The sequence below is a fragment of the Ictalurus punctatus genome, chromosome 3 (assembly GCF_001660625.3).
Source record: "Ictalurus punctatus breed USDA103 chromosome 3, Coco_2.0, whole genome shotgun sequence".
In the NCBI taxonomy this organism is placed as follows: domain Eukaryota; kingdom Metazoa; phylum Chordata; class Actinopteri; order Siluriformes; family Ictaluridae; genus Ictalurus; species Ictalurus punctatus.
In genome coordinates, this window is record NC_030418.2 from 36,789,345 (window position 1) to 36,803,334 (window position 13,990).

The following is a 13,990-nucleotide window of genomic DNA, read 5'->3' on the forward strand; positions in this document are numbered from 1 at the left end:
ATTTACCAAGGGTGCCAATATTATTGAAGGGAACTGTATGTCTCTTTATCTGATGTAGTATACATGTAGATTTATGTTTCAGTATTTGAGCATGGTTTGTTGAGCAGGCAAACTATTTATCTCCTGTGGTGTGACTTAGATTTTTTTTACCTTCTCACTGCTCAGGTATAAATTCACATTCTGAATTTGCACTCGGGACATTTTTCATAAACCATAACATGACCTTCATAATGCTAAAATGAAGAAAAATGTAAAATACACAAACAGCTATAAGTCATTGTAACATGAAGTGATTTATACCAATTCCTCTTATAGGATACATGATATTTTGTGTTAATTATCCAGTGTTGATTTTAACTTTGGAATAAACTGCAGCGCTGCACAGCGCCCTCGTGTGGTTACACTGTGCAATCGCACCAACAACAATAAAACAAACTCTGAAATTCAAATCATCTTTAATATTTACAGGCAGTCTGAAAAATAAGTGCTTCATCCGACTTTAAAAACAGATTTCAACAGCACTGTAATGTTCGAAGTCTCAGTTTGAAAATAAGGCGATTTTAACACAGATCAGTCATTTGTTTGTTCACTTGTTTCCATAGAAACACATCAGAAAATACATGACGTCATTAGGATGATGTAATTAGCATATAAAATGGTTTGAACACTTTAATCTGGATTGTCCTGCCACAATTTATAGGATTTTATGCCTTAAATCTGTTTGACACAATAATGACGGCTCTGCAGGTATTAAAGGGGGAGCTCGGCTTGGCTGCTCTGTGCAGGTGCAGAGAGGTGACGCGGGGAGTCTGTGTTTGAGGCTCGGCTGGGTCATGGGGAATTATTTGGAGGCGTGATGTTTGATGGGCCGTATGGTGGTGACTCTTTCAAGGGAGTTTTATCACATGCACAGTTTAAAGCTGTGCTGTTATGAGTTGTGGTGTTGGCGCAGGTTGGACAGGAATTCAGAGGCTCGCTGTGTGGTGTTGCAGCATCTCTAAGGGACGTGGCCTCTTCAGCAGACTCTGGGTCAGTGTGGATTGTGAGGACAGTGGGGGAGCTCGCCCCGGAGCCCCGCCCCATCCTCTTACTCCTATTCCTCCTTTCTCTCTTGTGTTTTTTCTTATGACGATGCTGCTTCCTACGCTCAGCACCGACCACCATGCTGGAGCTCCGCCTTCTCTTCTTCTTCTTCTTGTGATGATGACGCTTCTCTCTGCTCCTCCTCCTCCTCCTCCTGCTCTCCCCATGCAGGGATTTATGCTGCTGCTTTCCACAGAGCTTGTCATGGCTCAACCTCCTGTGTGAGGAAGGGGAGGGGCTTACTGAGCATTTCCTGTTCTGGAGAGTAGCTTGCATTCTCCAACTTACACTGTAGAAGCGCGCGCGAGTTCTTGACCGTGAGCGCGCGCGAGTTCTTGACCGTGAGCGCGCGCGAGTTCTTGACCGTGAGCGCGCGCGAGTTCTTGACCGTGAGCGCGCGCGAGTTCTTGACCGTGAGCGCGCGCGAGTTCTTGACCGTGAGCGCGCGCGAGTTCTGGACCCCGAGCGCGCGCGAGTTCTGGACCCCGAGCGCGCGCGAGTTCTGGACCCCGAGCGTGTATAAGATCTTGACCGTGAGCATGCACGAGCACTAAACCTAGAGAATGGACGGGTTCTAGACCTTGAACGTGAATGAGTTCTAGATCGTGATCGTGCATGTGCCGGTAGCGGTGTGTCTCGGCTGTAGTGTGTATCGGTGTATCTGCTGTGTCTGTGGGGTGTGTGTGAGCACATGTGGGATGGAGAGCTGTGAGTGGTTTCTCTGCTTCTTCTTCTGTGCTTATAGCTGAGTGAGCGAGAGCGCCGCCTGTGGCTGCGTGAGGAACAGTCCCTGCCCCTGTGTTTACTCTTTGAGTTGTGTTTTGTACCAGAGTGGGCGGGGGCATCGTCTGTATTCTGGCTTCTCTGATTGGTCAGATCTCTGGAGGTAGCCGGTTCTGGCTCTTCCTGCACCGAGGCGTCAGAGTCAGAAGACAGCTGGACGAGCTCGGGAGTCCGCTGGGCGGAGGGTTTGATGAAGCCTATGATGACGCAGTCTCCATCGCTGCTGTGATCGTCCTCATCTACTGCAGCGTTAGCGACATTAATGTTAGCGGTAGCATTAGCATTAACACTTACAGTCTCCTCTTCGTCATCACTCACGCTGTCTACATCCGAGTCACTAACGGTTACGGTAAACATACTTTGCGTGGAGCTGGAATAGCTTGGACCTGGAGTTTCATCATCCCAGGGTGAAGGAGCGGAGCTAATGTCTGCATCATCCTCTGAAACTACAGACATGTGTAAGGGGGCGGGGCAATCGTAAACAGCGTGGTGATCGTACGCTTCCATGTTGAACGGTGACTTTGCGAAACTCAGGAACTCGTGCAGGAAGTGCTCGGTTCGTGATGACAGGAAGGGGCGGAGTTCCCGCAGGAAGGTCTCATCTTGCATATCGAGACGTGTGATCAGGGACAATATCACCTGAAGAACGACATCAGCAACTGAGTCATGTGACCCGTAGAGCACTGCCAGCTCCCGTTTCAGCCATGGAACTAGTCGGTGCAGACATGCCGGGTTTTTCCGGAAGAATTCAGCAGACGTGTCCCGGGAACGACCACCATCTCGCACGCCGCGCACCCGCACACCACGCCGGTACAGCCAGCGCCGGAAACGCATCACTTCCTGTCGGTGAGAGCTGCCGCGTGTCCATCCGTCCCTGCGGCGCTGGTGCGTTAGAGTGGTCCGGTAGCGGAACCTCTGACCCTGCACGCTGCCGAAGGAGCCGTTCTGGGACGGACGCAGCTGGTGGAGTTTGAAGTCGTCCTCGGAGCGGACAGAGTGGTACACGGAGCTGAAGGGCTGTTTACACAGCGGACACTCGGCTTTGTTCTTCCCCCACTCCAGGATGCAGCGGAAACAGAACCGGTGGAAGCACCTGTCCGCGTACGAAACGTTCCTGAAACGGTCCAGACAGATCGGACACTTAGAGTCCGGAGACGTTTCCTTACACGCCGCCTCTGCTGCAGCACCAACCTTCTGCAGCTCCACGTCCTGCTCTGAGGAGGCCATCATCTGGAACATCAAAGGGGAAAGGCATCAGCATCAGGTATAAAGGACCATTACACACACACACACACACACACACACACACACACACACACACACACACACACACAGACAGACATATACACACAGACAGTTACACACACACTACACAGAGACACACAGACATACACACACACAGTTACACACACTACACAGAGACACACAGACACACACACAGTTACACACACTACACAGAGACACACAGCCATACACACACACAGTTACACACACTACACAGAGACACACAGCCATACACACACACAGTTACACACACTACACAGAGACACACAGACACACACACAGTTACACACACTACACAGAGACACACAGCCATACACACACACACACACACACACACACACACACACACACACACACAGAGACAGTTACACACACACACAGACAGACAGTTACACACACACACACACACACACACACACACAGACAGACAGACAGTTACACACACACAGACAGACAGACAGTTACACACACAGACAGACAGTTACACACACAGACAGACAGTTACACACACACACACAGACACAGTTACACACACACACAGACACAGTTACACACACACACAGACAGTTACACACACACAGACAGTTACACACACACAGACAGTTACACACACACACAGACAGTTACACACACACACAAACAGTTACACACACACACACAGACAGTTACACACACACACAGACAGTTACACACACACACACAGACACACACAGACAGTTACACACACACACACAGACACACACAGACAGTTACACACACAGACAGTTACACACACACACACACAGACAGTTACACACACACAGACAGTTACACACACACAGGCAGTTACACACACACAGGCAGTTACACACACACACACAGACAGTTACACACACACACACAGACAGTTACACACACACACAGACACACACAGACACACACAGTCAGTTACACACACACACAGACAGTTACACACACACACACACAGACAGTTACACACACACACACACACACACAGACAGTTACACACACACACACAGACAGTTACACACACACACACACAGACAGTTACACACACACACACACAGACAGTTACACACACACACACACAGACAGTTACACACACACACACACAGACAGTTACACACACACACACACACAGACAGTTACACACACACACACACAGACAGTTACACACACACACACACAGACAGTTACACACACACACACACAGACAGTTACACACACACACAGACAGTTACACACACACACAGACAGTTACACACACACACAGACAGTTACACACACACAGTTACACACACACACAGACAGTTACACACACACAGTTACACACACACACAGACAGTTACACACACACACAGACAGTTACACACACACACACACAGACAGTTACACACACACACACACACACAGAGTTACACACACACACACACACAGTTACACACACACACACACACACACAGACAGTTACACACACACAGACAGTTACACACACACACAGACAGTTACACACACACACAGACAGTTACACACACACACAGACAGTTACACACACACACAGACAGTTACACACACACACAGTTACACACACAGACAGTTACACACACAGACAGTTACACACACAGACAGTTACACACACAGACAGTTACACACACACACACACACACACAGACAGTTACACACACACAGACAGTTACACACACACACAGACAATTACACACACACACAGACAATTACACACACACACAGACAATTACACACACACACACAGACAATTACACACACACACACAGACAATTACACACACACACACACAGACAATTACACACACACACACACAGACAGTTACACACACACACAGTTACACACACACACACACACACAGACAGTTACACACACACAGACAGTTACACACACACACAGACAATTACACACACACACACAGACAATTACACACACACACAGACAATTACACACACACACAGACAATTACACACACACACACAGACAGTTACACACACACACAGTTACACACACACACAGTTACACACACACACAGTTACACAGTTACACACAGTTACACAGTTACACAGTTACACACACACACACACACAGACAGTTACACACACACACACAGACAGTTACACACACACACACAGACAGTTACACACACACACACAGACAGTTACACACACACACACAGACAGTTACACACACACAGACAGTTACACACACACACAGACAATTACACACACACACACAGACAATTACACACACACACAGACAATTACACACACACACAGACAATTACACACACACACACAGACAGTTACACACACACACAGTTACACACACACACAGTTACACACACACACAGTTACACACACACACAGTTACACAGTTACACACAGTTACACAGTTACACAGTTACACACACACACACACACAGACAGTTACACACACACACACAGACAGTTACACACACACACACAGACAGTTACACACACACACACAGACAGTTACACACACACACACAGACAGTTACACACACACACACAGTTACACACACACACAGTTACACACACACACAGTTACACACACACACAGTTACACACACACACACACACACACAGTTACACACACACACACACACACACACAGACAGTTACACACACACACACACACACAGACAGTTACACACACACACACACACACAGACAGTTACACACACACACACACACACACAGACAGTTACACACACACACACACACACAGACAGTTACACACACACACACACACACAGACAGTTACACACACACACACACACAGACAGTTACACACACACACAGACAGTTACACACACACACAGACAGTTACACACACACACACACACAGACAGTTACACACACACACACAGACAGTTACACACACACACACAGACAGTTACACACACACACACAGACAGTTACACACACACACACAGACACAGACAGTTACACACACAGACACACAGACAGTTACACACACACACACACACACAGACAGTTACACACACACACACAGACAGTTACACACACACACACAGACACACAGACAGTTACACAGACACACAGACAGTTACACACACACACACACACAGTTACACACACACACACAGTTACACACACACACACACAGTTACACACACACACAGACACACAGTTACACACACACACAGACACACAGTTACACACACACACACACAGTTACACACACACACACACAGTTACACACACACACAGACAGTTACACACACACACAGACAGTTACACACACACACACACACACACACACAGACAGTTTTACACACGCAGACAGTTTTACACACGCAGACAGTTTTACACACACACACACACACACACACACACAGACAGACAGACAGTTACACACACACACACACAGACAGACAGACAGTTACACACACACAGACAGACAGACAGTTACACACACACAGACAGTTTTACACACGCAGACAGTTTTACACACGCAGACAGTTTTACACACACACACACACACACACAGACAGACAGTTTTACACACAGACAGACAGTTTTACACACAGACAGACAGTTTTACACACACACAGACAGACAGTTTTACACACACACAGACAGACAGTTTTACACACACACACACACACACACACACACACACACACACAGTTACACACACACACACACAGTTACACACACAACATACATATACACACACACGTTTTGTTAGCTAAACCAGCTAAAAACAACTCGCCGTCTTACTGACATAAACAATTTAAAGTGTATTTACAGATAAAAATGTTAAACATTAAACACGGATTTTAATTATAAACCCGAATAAAGTTCCGGACCGTAACGTAACAACAACAACTTATAACTTACACACACAATCTTATAGCTGTACTCGGCTCTCCTGGCCGGAAATGACTCCCTGGATATTTTTTCAATAATACTTCCGGTTTTGACGGCATGTCAAAATAAAAGTCATCAGGCTCTGCGTTGTTAAATTTGTACGACAAAAAATATCTTAAACATATTTTATTATTTTTTTATAAATGAATTGAAATGTTTTTAACAGAGTTACTACACGGTTTACTTTAACTCATTCCATTAGTGCTGTACATAAACCTAATTTTATATATCTACATTTACATCATAATTCTTTTTAACACAAAACATCTCATTTTATATAAGTATATATCACACTCTCTTGAACACAAACACTGCCTGTAAAAAGCTGTTTATGTACTTTTAAACAATTGGATGTGATAGAAATTCTATCCTACCGAATACTTTGCAACAGATATTTGTTTGTAAATGTATTGGTTAATATGAATTCAGACAAAAACATGGAGTTAAGAGTAGGTGTGTTAATCGGTAACTAAAAGGGAATAATAAATAAATGGGAATGCTAACACATACAAGCGATTTTAAGTATGATCCTTAATATTGGCAGCAAAAAGGAAATTTTCAATTAGACAAACACTTTAATTCTGCTCATATCATTATTATTATTATTATTATTATTATTATTATAGCCAGTATTATACGCTTATTATGGTAATCATTCTGTATCCAGTATAGAACACTATGAACACCATACACACTGTATTCTGTATGTACATAACTAAATGAATACATTTATTACACATTCTTATTAAGTTGTGCTTGTGTGATTCGGAATTCGGAATTCGATGGAGTAGGACGCGAAGTTGAAGGCTCCTGATGATTTCGATTAAAATTGTAATTAATTAGCACTTTTCAGTCATACAATATATTTTGACTTATTCTACTCTGTTTCCTTGTTTGCAATTTTAACTTTGTGGTACGTTAAAATGTGTGGAAAGAACACGAAAACCCGTGGTAGCATTCAGACACGACTGAGGCCAAGTGTGCGCACCGTGAGCGAGTCCCCTTCTCCCCCTGATTCCACATCGCCGAGCAGTGACCCTGATTTCGCCGCACTCAGGCTCAAGCTGCTGGCTTTACTGAGGAAGGACATCGCTGATATTTTTTAAAAGGAGCTCCAGAAGCTCCAGGAGACTCTCGGGGGTGCGCTGTCTACTATCCAGCTTGACCTGCAGGCCGTGAAGACACAGCTGGCTAGTGATAAAGTCGTTACCGAGGCTACCATATCAACACTGAAAGGTACTGTTGGGGAAATGGAGCACGCGCTCTGCGGTTGCACCGATGACATAGTTCACATGAAGACTACTATCGAGTCTCTCACTGCCACCGTGACTCAATTAGAGAATAAATGTGAGGATTTGGAATTCAGGTCACGGCTGCTGCTGTAGCGGCCTTGTTAAAAGAAGCGTTTGGTCTGGAGAAGGAGCCAGTTTTGGACCGGTCCCACCGGACCCTTCAGCCAAAGCCCAAGCCTGGTGAACGACCATGAGCTATTGTGTGCAGATTCCACTTTCACAGTGACTGTGTTGATATTTTACGCCGTGCGAGAGAGCTCATTAAAGTGAGGGATTTGACCATCTCCGTTTTCCCTGATTACTCAGCCAAGACCGCCCGGGCCCGGGCCGCATTTAACGATGTTCGGCGTCAACTTCGTGGTACTTCACCCAGCTCGGCTTCACATTACATATAACGGTGTCCAGAAGGACTTTATTTAAGCGGAGGCAGCAGGAGACTGTGTTAAACTCTTGATATCGGGGTGAAATGCATCACCTATATAGTGGAGTCTTTTTCGCTCTTCTGTTATTTTTATTTTTTGCACTCGGCCTTCCAGCTCTACAGAATTCTGATTTTTATTGAAGATATTGTCGTTGCATTACTCCACCTAGATTTTGTGGACTCACTTCTCTTAAATTTACTTCTGTATTAATGTGCTTCTGTTTTGATGCTTTGACCGGGTTAGAGTTTCTGTTTATTTAATTTTATTAGTGTTATCTCCTCGGCTTTATGTGCTAGACTGTTATATTATTTGTTACAAGTCTTTAAAAGGTAAGGACATTATATTTATTATTCCGTGCAGACTGTTTTTCAGTCTTGGTAATTTTGTTGGTTATTCCAGCTTACTCTCCGAGTTGTTTTGTTGACATTGTGGACAACGTTCGGTTTCTGTAGGATACACTGCTGTCTCATTTGTTCATGGAGACTTAAGGTTTGTGGGTGTTTGGAGGATTGTGAGAGTAAGCAGAACATGCCAGTGCTTTGAAGAGGATTTAAACCTAACATGGTGAACAAATTATATTATAGAATTCAGGCAATTTTACTGGGGTTATCTCATACAGTGTAGCAAGTAATAATCTGGAAAAACCTTTATAATATCACAGTCTAAAACTGGATTTAAAGAGAAGAAAATTAGTAAATGAAGATATGAACATGAGATAAATATTACAGTAATGACAGTGAGGACGTACAGCGTGTGTAAAGCTCTTTATTATCAGATACAGAAGTATGTACAGAGGTGTTCATGTTACAGGAGCACTGCTCAGTGGTGGGCGTGGCCGTGAGTCTCGGGCAGCTCAGGAACCACCTCTCCCGTCTCCAGAATGGTATCACCCTGTAAACACACACAAACTCATAAGCATAAAACCAGTCACTTTATTAGGAACACCTGTACACCTGCAGCTATCCAATCAGCCAATCACGAGGCAGTAGAACACATTGGGTTCCACAAACACACCAAGCACCTGAACACTATCAGAGCATCATTTATATGCTACAGGATATCTGAGTATTGCTGTCGTCTCAAACTGGTTCCACGGAAATGACGATGAGTTCAGGGTACTTCAACATCCTCTTCAGTGACCAGACCTGAACCCACTACAGCAGCTCTGAGATGTGGTACAGCACGGCTGTGCTGCTCACAAATTGTCATGTAATCATGTCAAGAAGCAGAATCTTTAAGCAATGTTTCCAACACCTTATGGAAACCATACCCTGAAGAATGAAAGCTGTTCTGAGAGTAAACATGGTTCTACTCAATATTAGTATTGTGTTCCTAATAAAATGGCATGTGAATGTATATTTGCACATGTATATACAGTACGTAAAATGAAAATATGTGTCCAAGCGTACTTACTGGGAACAGTCTGGGTTTCAGCTCCACCACACTGTACGGTTTTCTCTGTAACACACACACGTTAACACTTCTGTTCAGCACCGTGTGGGAAACTGACACAAGTACTCACATGCTTATAATGTTTTGATGTCATTATGTCGCTTTGATATCATTATAACACTTTGACTTTATTATGCTGCTTTGATGTCATTCTAATATGATGATGAAGTTTATACTCACACTGAGGTGGTATTTGACATAGTAGTGGACGACCCAGGCTGGAATGAGGACACGGGTCAGCGCAAACGCACCCACATTATACGCCTTAAATGCCTGTGCGTGCGCACACACACACACACACACACACACACACACACACACACACACACACACATACATTCAGGATCCAAGAAGATAATCTCATTTATAAAAACCTTTACTAGTAGATTAGCAGACAGATGGGGCGGAGCCTGTGAGTTGACAATCTAGTTATAATGCATGGACTTTAACACACTTCAGCACTGTACACTGATCACGTACAACTCTAACGTATGTTTATAATATTTACACAAGGTTATCTTTACTAAACCAGTGCAGGAAAAGTGCACAAGACCAGTCCTCTCATTAGTGTGCAGAGCTGCAGATACACACACTCTCTCAAACACACTCTCTTTCAAACACAGACACACACTCAACATCATCATTACATGTGGAAGTATAAAGAACCCTTGTGATGTGTGTTGTAGTTTTTTATATGATATACAGTGAGCTCCAAAATTCTGAGAGCACTAGTGAAAATGCTTCTATTTTCTATTTGTTTCTAATTTAATGCAACAGTTTTCATTACAAATGATTTCACTGACATCGACCTGAGTGCAAACTAGAATTTAAGAACTATTTACGCGTATAAATATTTTTTGCTTTAAAGACCGTGTGCACTCGAGCTGGCACGGACTCCACTCAAAGTGTGTGTAAAACCTGATGATCCAATTTAGATCAAATCCATCAGTGTCCTTTGTCTGATCACATGCTTCAATAGAAGAGATTAGACATGACCTAAGATTTGAATGAAGTTAACAACATGGGTCAATATCACACATTAATTACAGGATACAGTGCAAAATCTTATTATTAAATATACAAGACATTAAACATTTAATTTCTTTGTATTAAATATAAAATCCCAGATTTTCAACATAGTCTCAGAATTTAGGACCCCACATTTTATTGTATATCGCATTATATATATATATATATATATATATATAATATATATATATATATATATATATATATATATATATTTCAACGTGGTCTCAGACTGTAGGACCCCACATTTTATTATTATTATTATGAATTATTATTGTGTGTGTGTGATGAATTATCGCTGGTGTGACTCGCATACATGCTCCAAAGTGTTTGTATTTAGAGATAATTGGGTAATATAAAGTGTATTAATGTAATTAAAACACTCACGTAGATCCTCCAGAGGGACTGAGGCTGGAGGAAGGAGCTCCAGAAGGCCTGCACTCGGCCCGGAGCCGCGGGTTTAGTCGCCGGCTCCCGGGCGCTGAGCTCCTGATCTTTCAGCCAGCGGCGCCGCAGAGACGTTAACTGCTGCAGCCGGAGCTTCTCCTCCGCCGTGTAGCCCGACATCACTCACTCACTCACTCACTCACTCACTCTCACACACACTCACTCACTATAACAATAATAACTAATAATACAGTATAATAACTCTAACACCAAACCAGCTCACAATGACATCTGAGAGAGGACAACGATCCCACAATGCACCGCGTCATGAACCGGAAGTACAAAAAATACACAGCGCCATTTTGTTCTTCTTTTCGGTTATTAAAATAATAATAATAATAATAATAATAATAATAATAATAATAATAATAATAATAATAATACAAAATAGGTCTTACAGTAACAACACTTCAATAATCACAACCAAAACAACGCATTAACAGAATAAAGTCAAAAAGAAAGAAAATATAACATACACGGAGTTAACATTCACAGAAAACTTACAATAAAGCAATTAAACGCAGAGTATTGTTATTACAGATATTCTTTATAGATTTGAGAAGCAACTCGTTTTGGAGAGACAAAAAAAAATCTGGGGGCGTATATTTATCCATCCATCCATTTAAGTCTAAGCTTAAAACGTATTTGTTTACTCAAGCCTACCCTGACTAGATTCTGTTCTACTTTCTCCCTCTCTCCTTTCGCCGAGCCCCACACGAATTTATGGAGATACTAGAGATCCAGATCCTTTCTGCCTCTGGATGGAGCTCAAATCTTCTTTAATTCCAGACTGCTGGGACTACGGCTGCTCTTAACGCCATACAGACTTCATATAAATCCATAATTAACTTTTTCACAATATCTGTTGTTACCCAGATGAGGATGGGTTCCCTTCTGAGTCGGGTTCCTCTCAAGGTTTCTTCCTCTTAAAACATCTTAGGGAGTTTTTCCTTGCCACCGTCGCCACTCAGTGGCTTGCTCAGTTGGGATAAATTCACACCTTTAATATCTGTATACCATGTTGATATTTCTGTAAAGCTGCTTTGAGACAATGTCTATTGTAAAAAGCGCTATACAAATAAAATTGAATTGAATTGAATCCATCCATCCATCTTCTATACCGCTTATCCTTTTCAGGGTCACGGGGAAACCTGGAGTGTATTCCAGGGAGCATCGGGCACAAGGCGGGGTACACCCTGGAGAGGGTGCCAATATATATTTATTTATATATTTATTTAGAAAACTTAAATTTATGATTATAATATTATTATTATTTACCATAAATCCAATTCTAAAGCATTATCATGGCATTATTAATACCATATTTTGCATTTTATATCCACAGGCAGGTGTTAAATATGTATCTTTACCTCAAGTTGGAGTAATCACCAAGTTTATTTAATTAATTAATTCATTAATTAATTTGTTTGTTTGTTTGTTTGTTTATTTTTACATTTGCAGGAATAAAACGTTAATAAAATGTTTTTATTAGAGCTTCACAAAAAGTGCAAATACTAGAATTCATATTACATCTGTGTCTTAAGAACTCACTACAAGGGTAGATATTACAATTAACTTCCTCAGCCTTGCGTAAGATCGGAAAAGAGGGATATTTTGTTCTGATGTTTTCACCTTATCCACAGAACAGTCAAATACAAGATATTTCATTTCTGTGCTTTGTCAAACTGGATGATAATCTGATGCAGGCAGATTTCTTCTCTTTTACCAGTTTGATGGACCACATCCACCTCCTCTTCCATCTCCCAATGGCACTATGGAGCAATCTTCCTGAGTAGAGAGATTACCTCCTCTCTAATGTTCTCCTTCTTGATGCGTAATTTTCACCGTCTTTAGTAACGATCATATTTGGCAAACTTCAATCTCAATTCTTCATCCTTGAGTTCTGAAACTTGCATTTCGAGGCCAGTCCAAAGATCCTCCAAAGATCATCCAGCTTTTTTCCTGTTTATAAAATCTTCTGCCAGGTGAGTTCATAAGGTTCTAATATGGTTGCATTGGAAATCTCGTTTTCCTCTGGGTGATCTTTCTTTAAAGTGTGACCTTTACTAGGAGAAACAGGTGGGGAATCCACATCACTCTCCTCCATGAGATGCTTGTTATTCGCAGTCATTAGCTCCATTGGTACGGCGTAATGATGTCAGTTTTTACTGCACACTGGCGTGTGATAATTGACATGTTTACAGCACCAGTTAGGTCTTGAAATTTGCCCAGAACCGCAGTTAAATAAAGATTA

General features: G+C 42.8%; 2 protein-coding genes across 3 annotated transcripts; both read right to left on the bottom strand.

The window, feature by feature from the left end:
* Positions 1-438: 438 nt before the first annotated feature.
* Positions 439-7,135, bottom strand: toporsa (topoisomerase I binding, arginine/serine-rich a). 2 transcript variants are annotated; one of them, XM_017464913.3, is made up of 2 exons: positions 7,065-7,135; positions 439-3,096 (listed from the first exon to the last, which is right to left on the bottom strand). In XM_017464913.3, exon 2 carries the CDS (start codon positions 3,094-3,096, stop codon positions 832-834), a length of 2,265 nt encoding a protein of 754 aa, XP_017320402.2. In that variant the 5' UTR covers positions 7,065-7,135; the 3' UTR covers positions 439-831. The 2 variants fall into 2 exon arrangements, with proteins under 2 accessions (XP_017320402.2, XP_017320403.2); XM_017464914.3 differs by having other exon boundaries at positions 7,071-7,091.
* Positions 7,136-9,557: 2,422 nt separating this feature from the next.
* On the bottom strand, positions 9,558-11,959 carry ndufb6 (NADH:ubiquinone oxidoreductase subunit B). The gene is given in 4 exon segments (NM_001200616.1): positions 9,558-9,699; positions 10,222-10,266; positions 10,441-10,533; positions 11,677-11,959. Coding segments are annotated over 4 exon segments (390 nt in total). The 5' UTR covers positions 11,857-11,959; the 3' UTR covers positions 9,558-9,627.
* Positions 11,960-13,990: the final 2,031 nt, after the last annotated feature.

What these genes read in the sequence shown, in the direction of transcription:
- toporsa (XM_017464913.3), bottom strand. Translation starts at nt 3,096, where the DNA reads ATGATGGCCTCCTCAGAGCAGGACGTGGAGCTGCAGAAGGTTGGTGCT.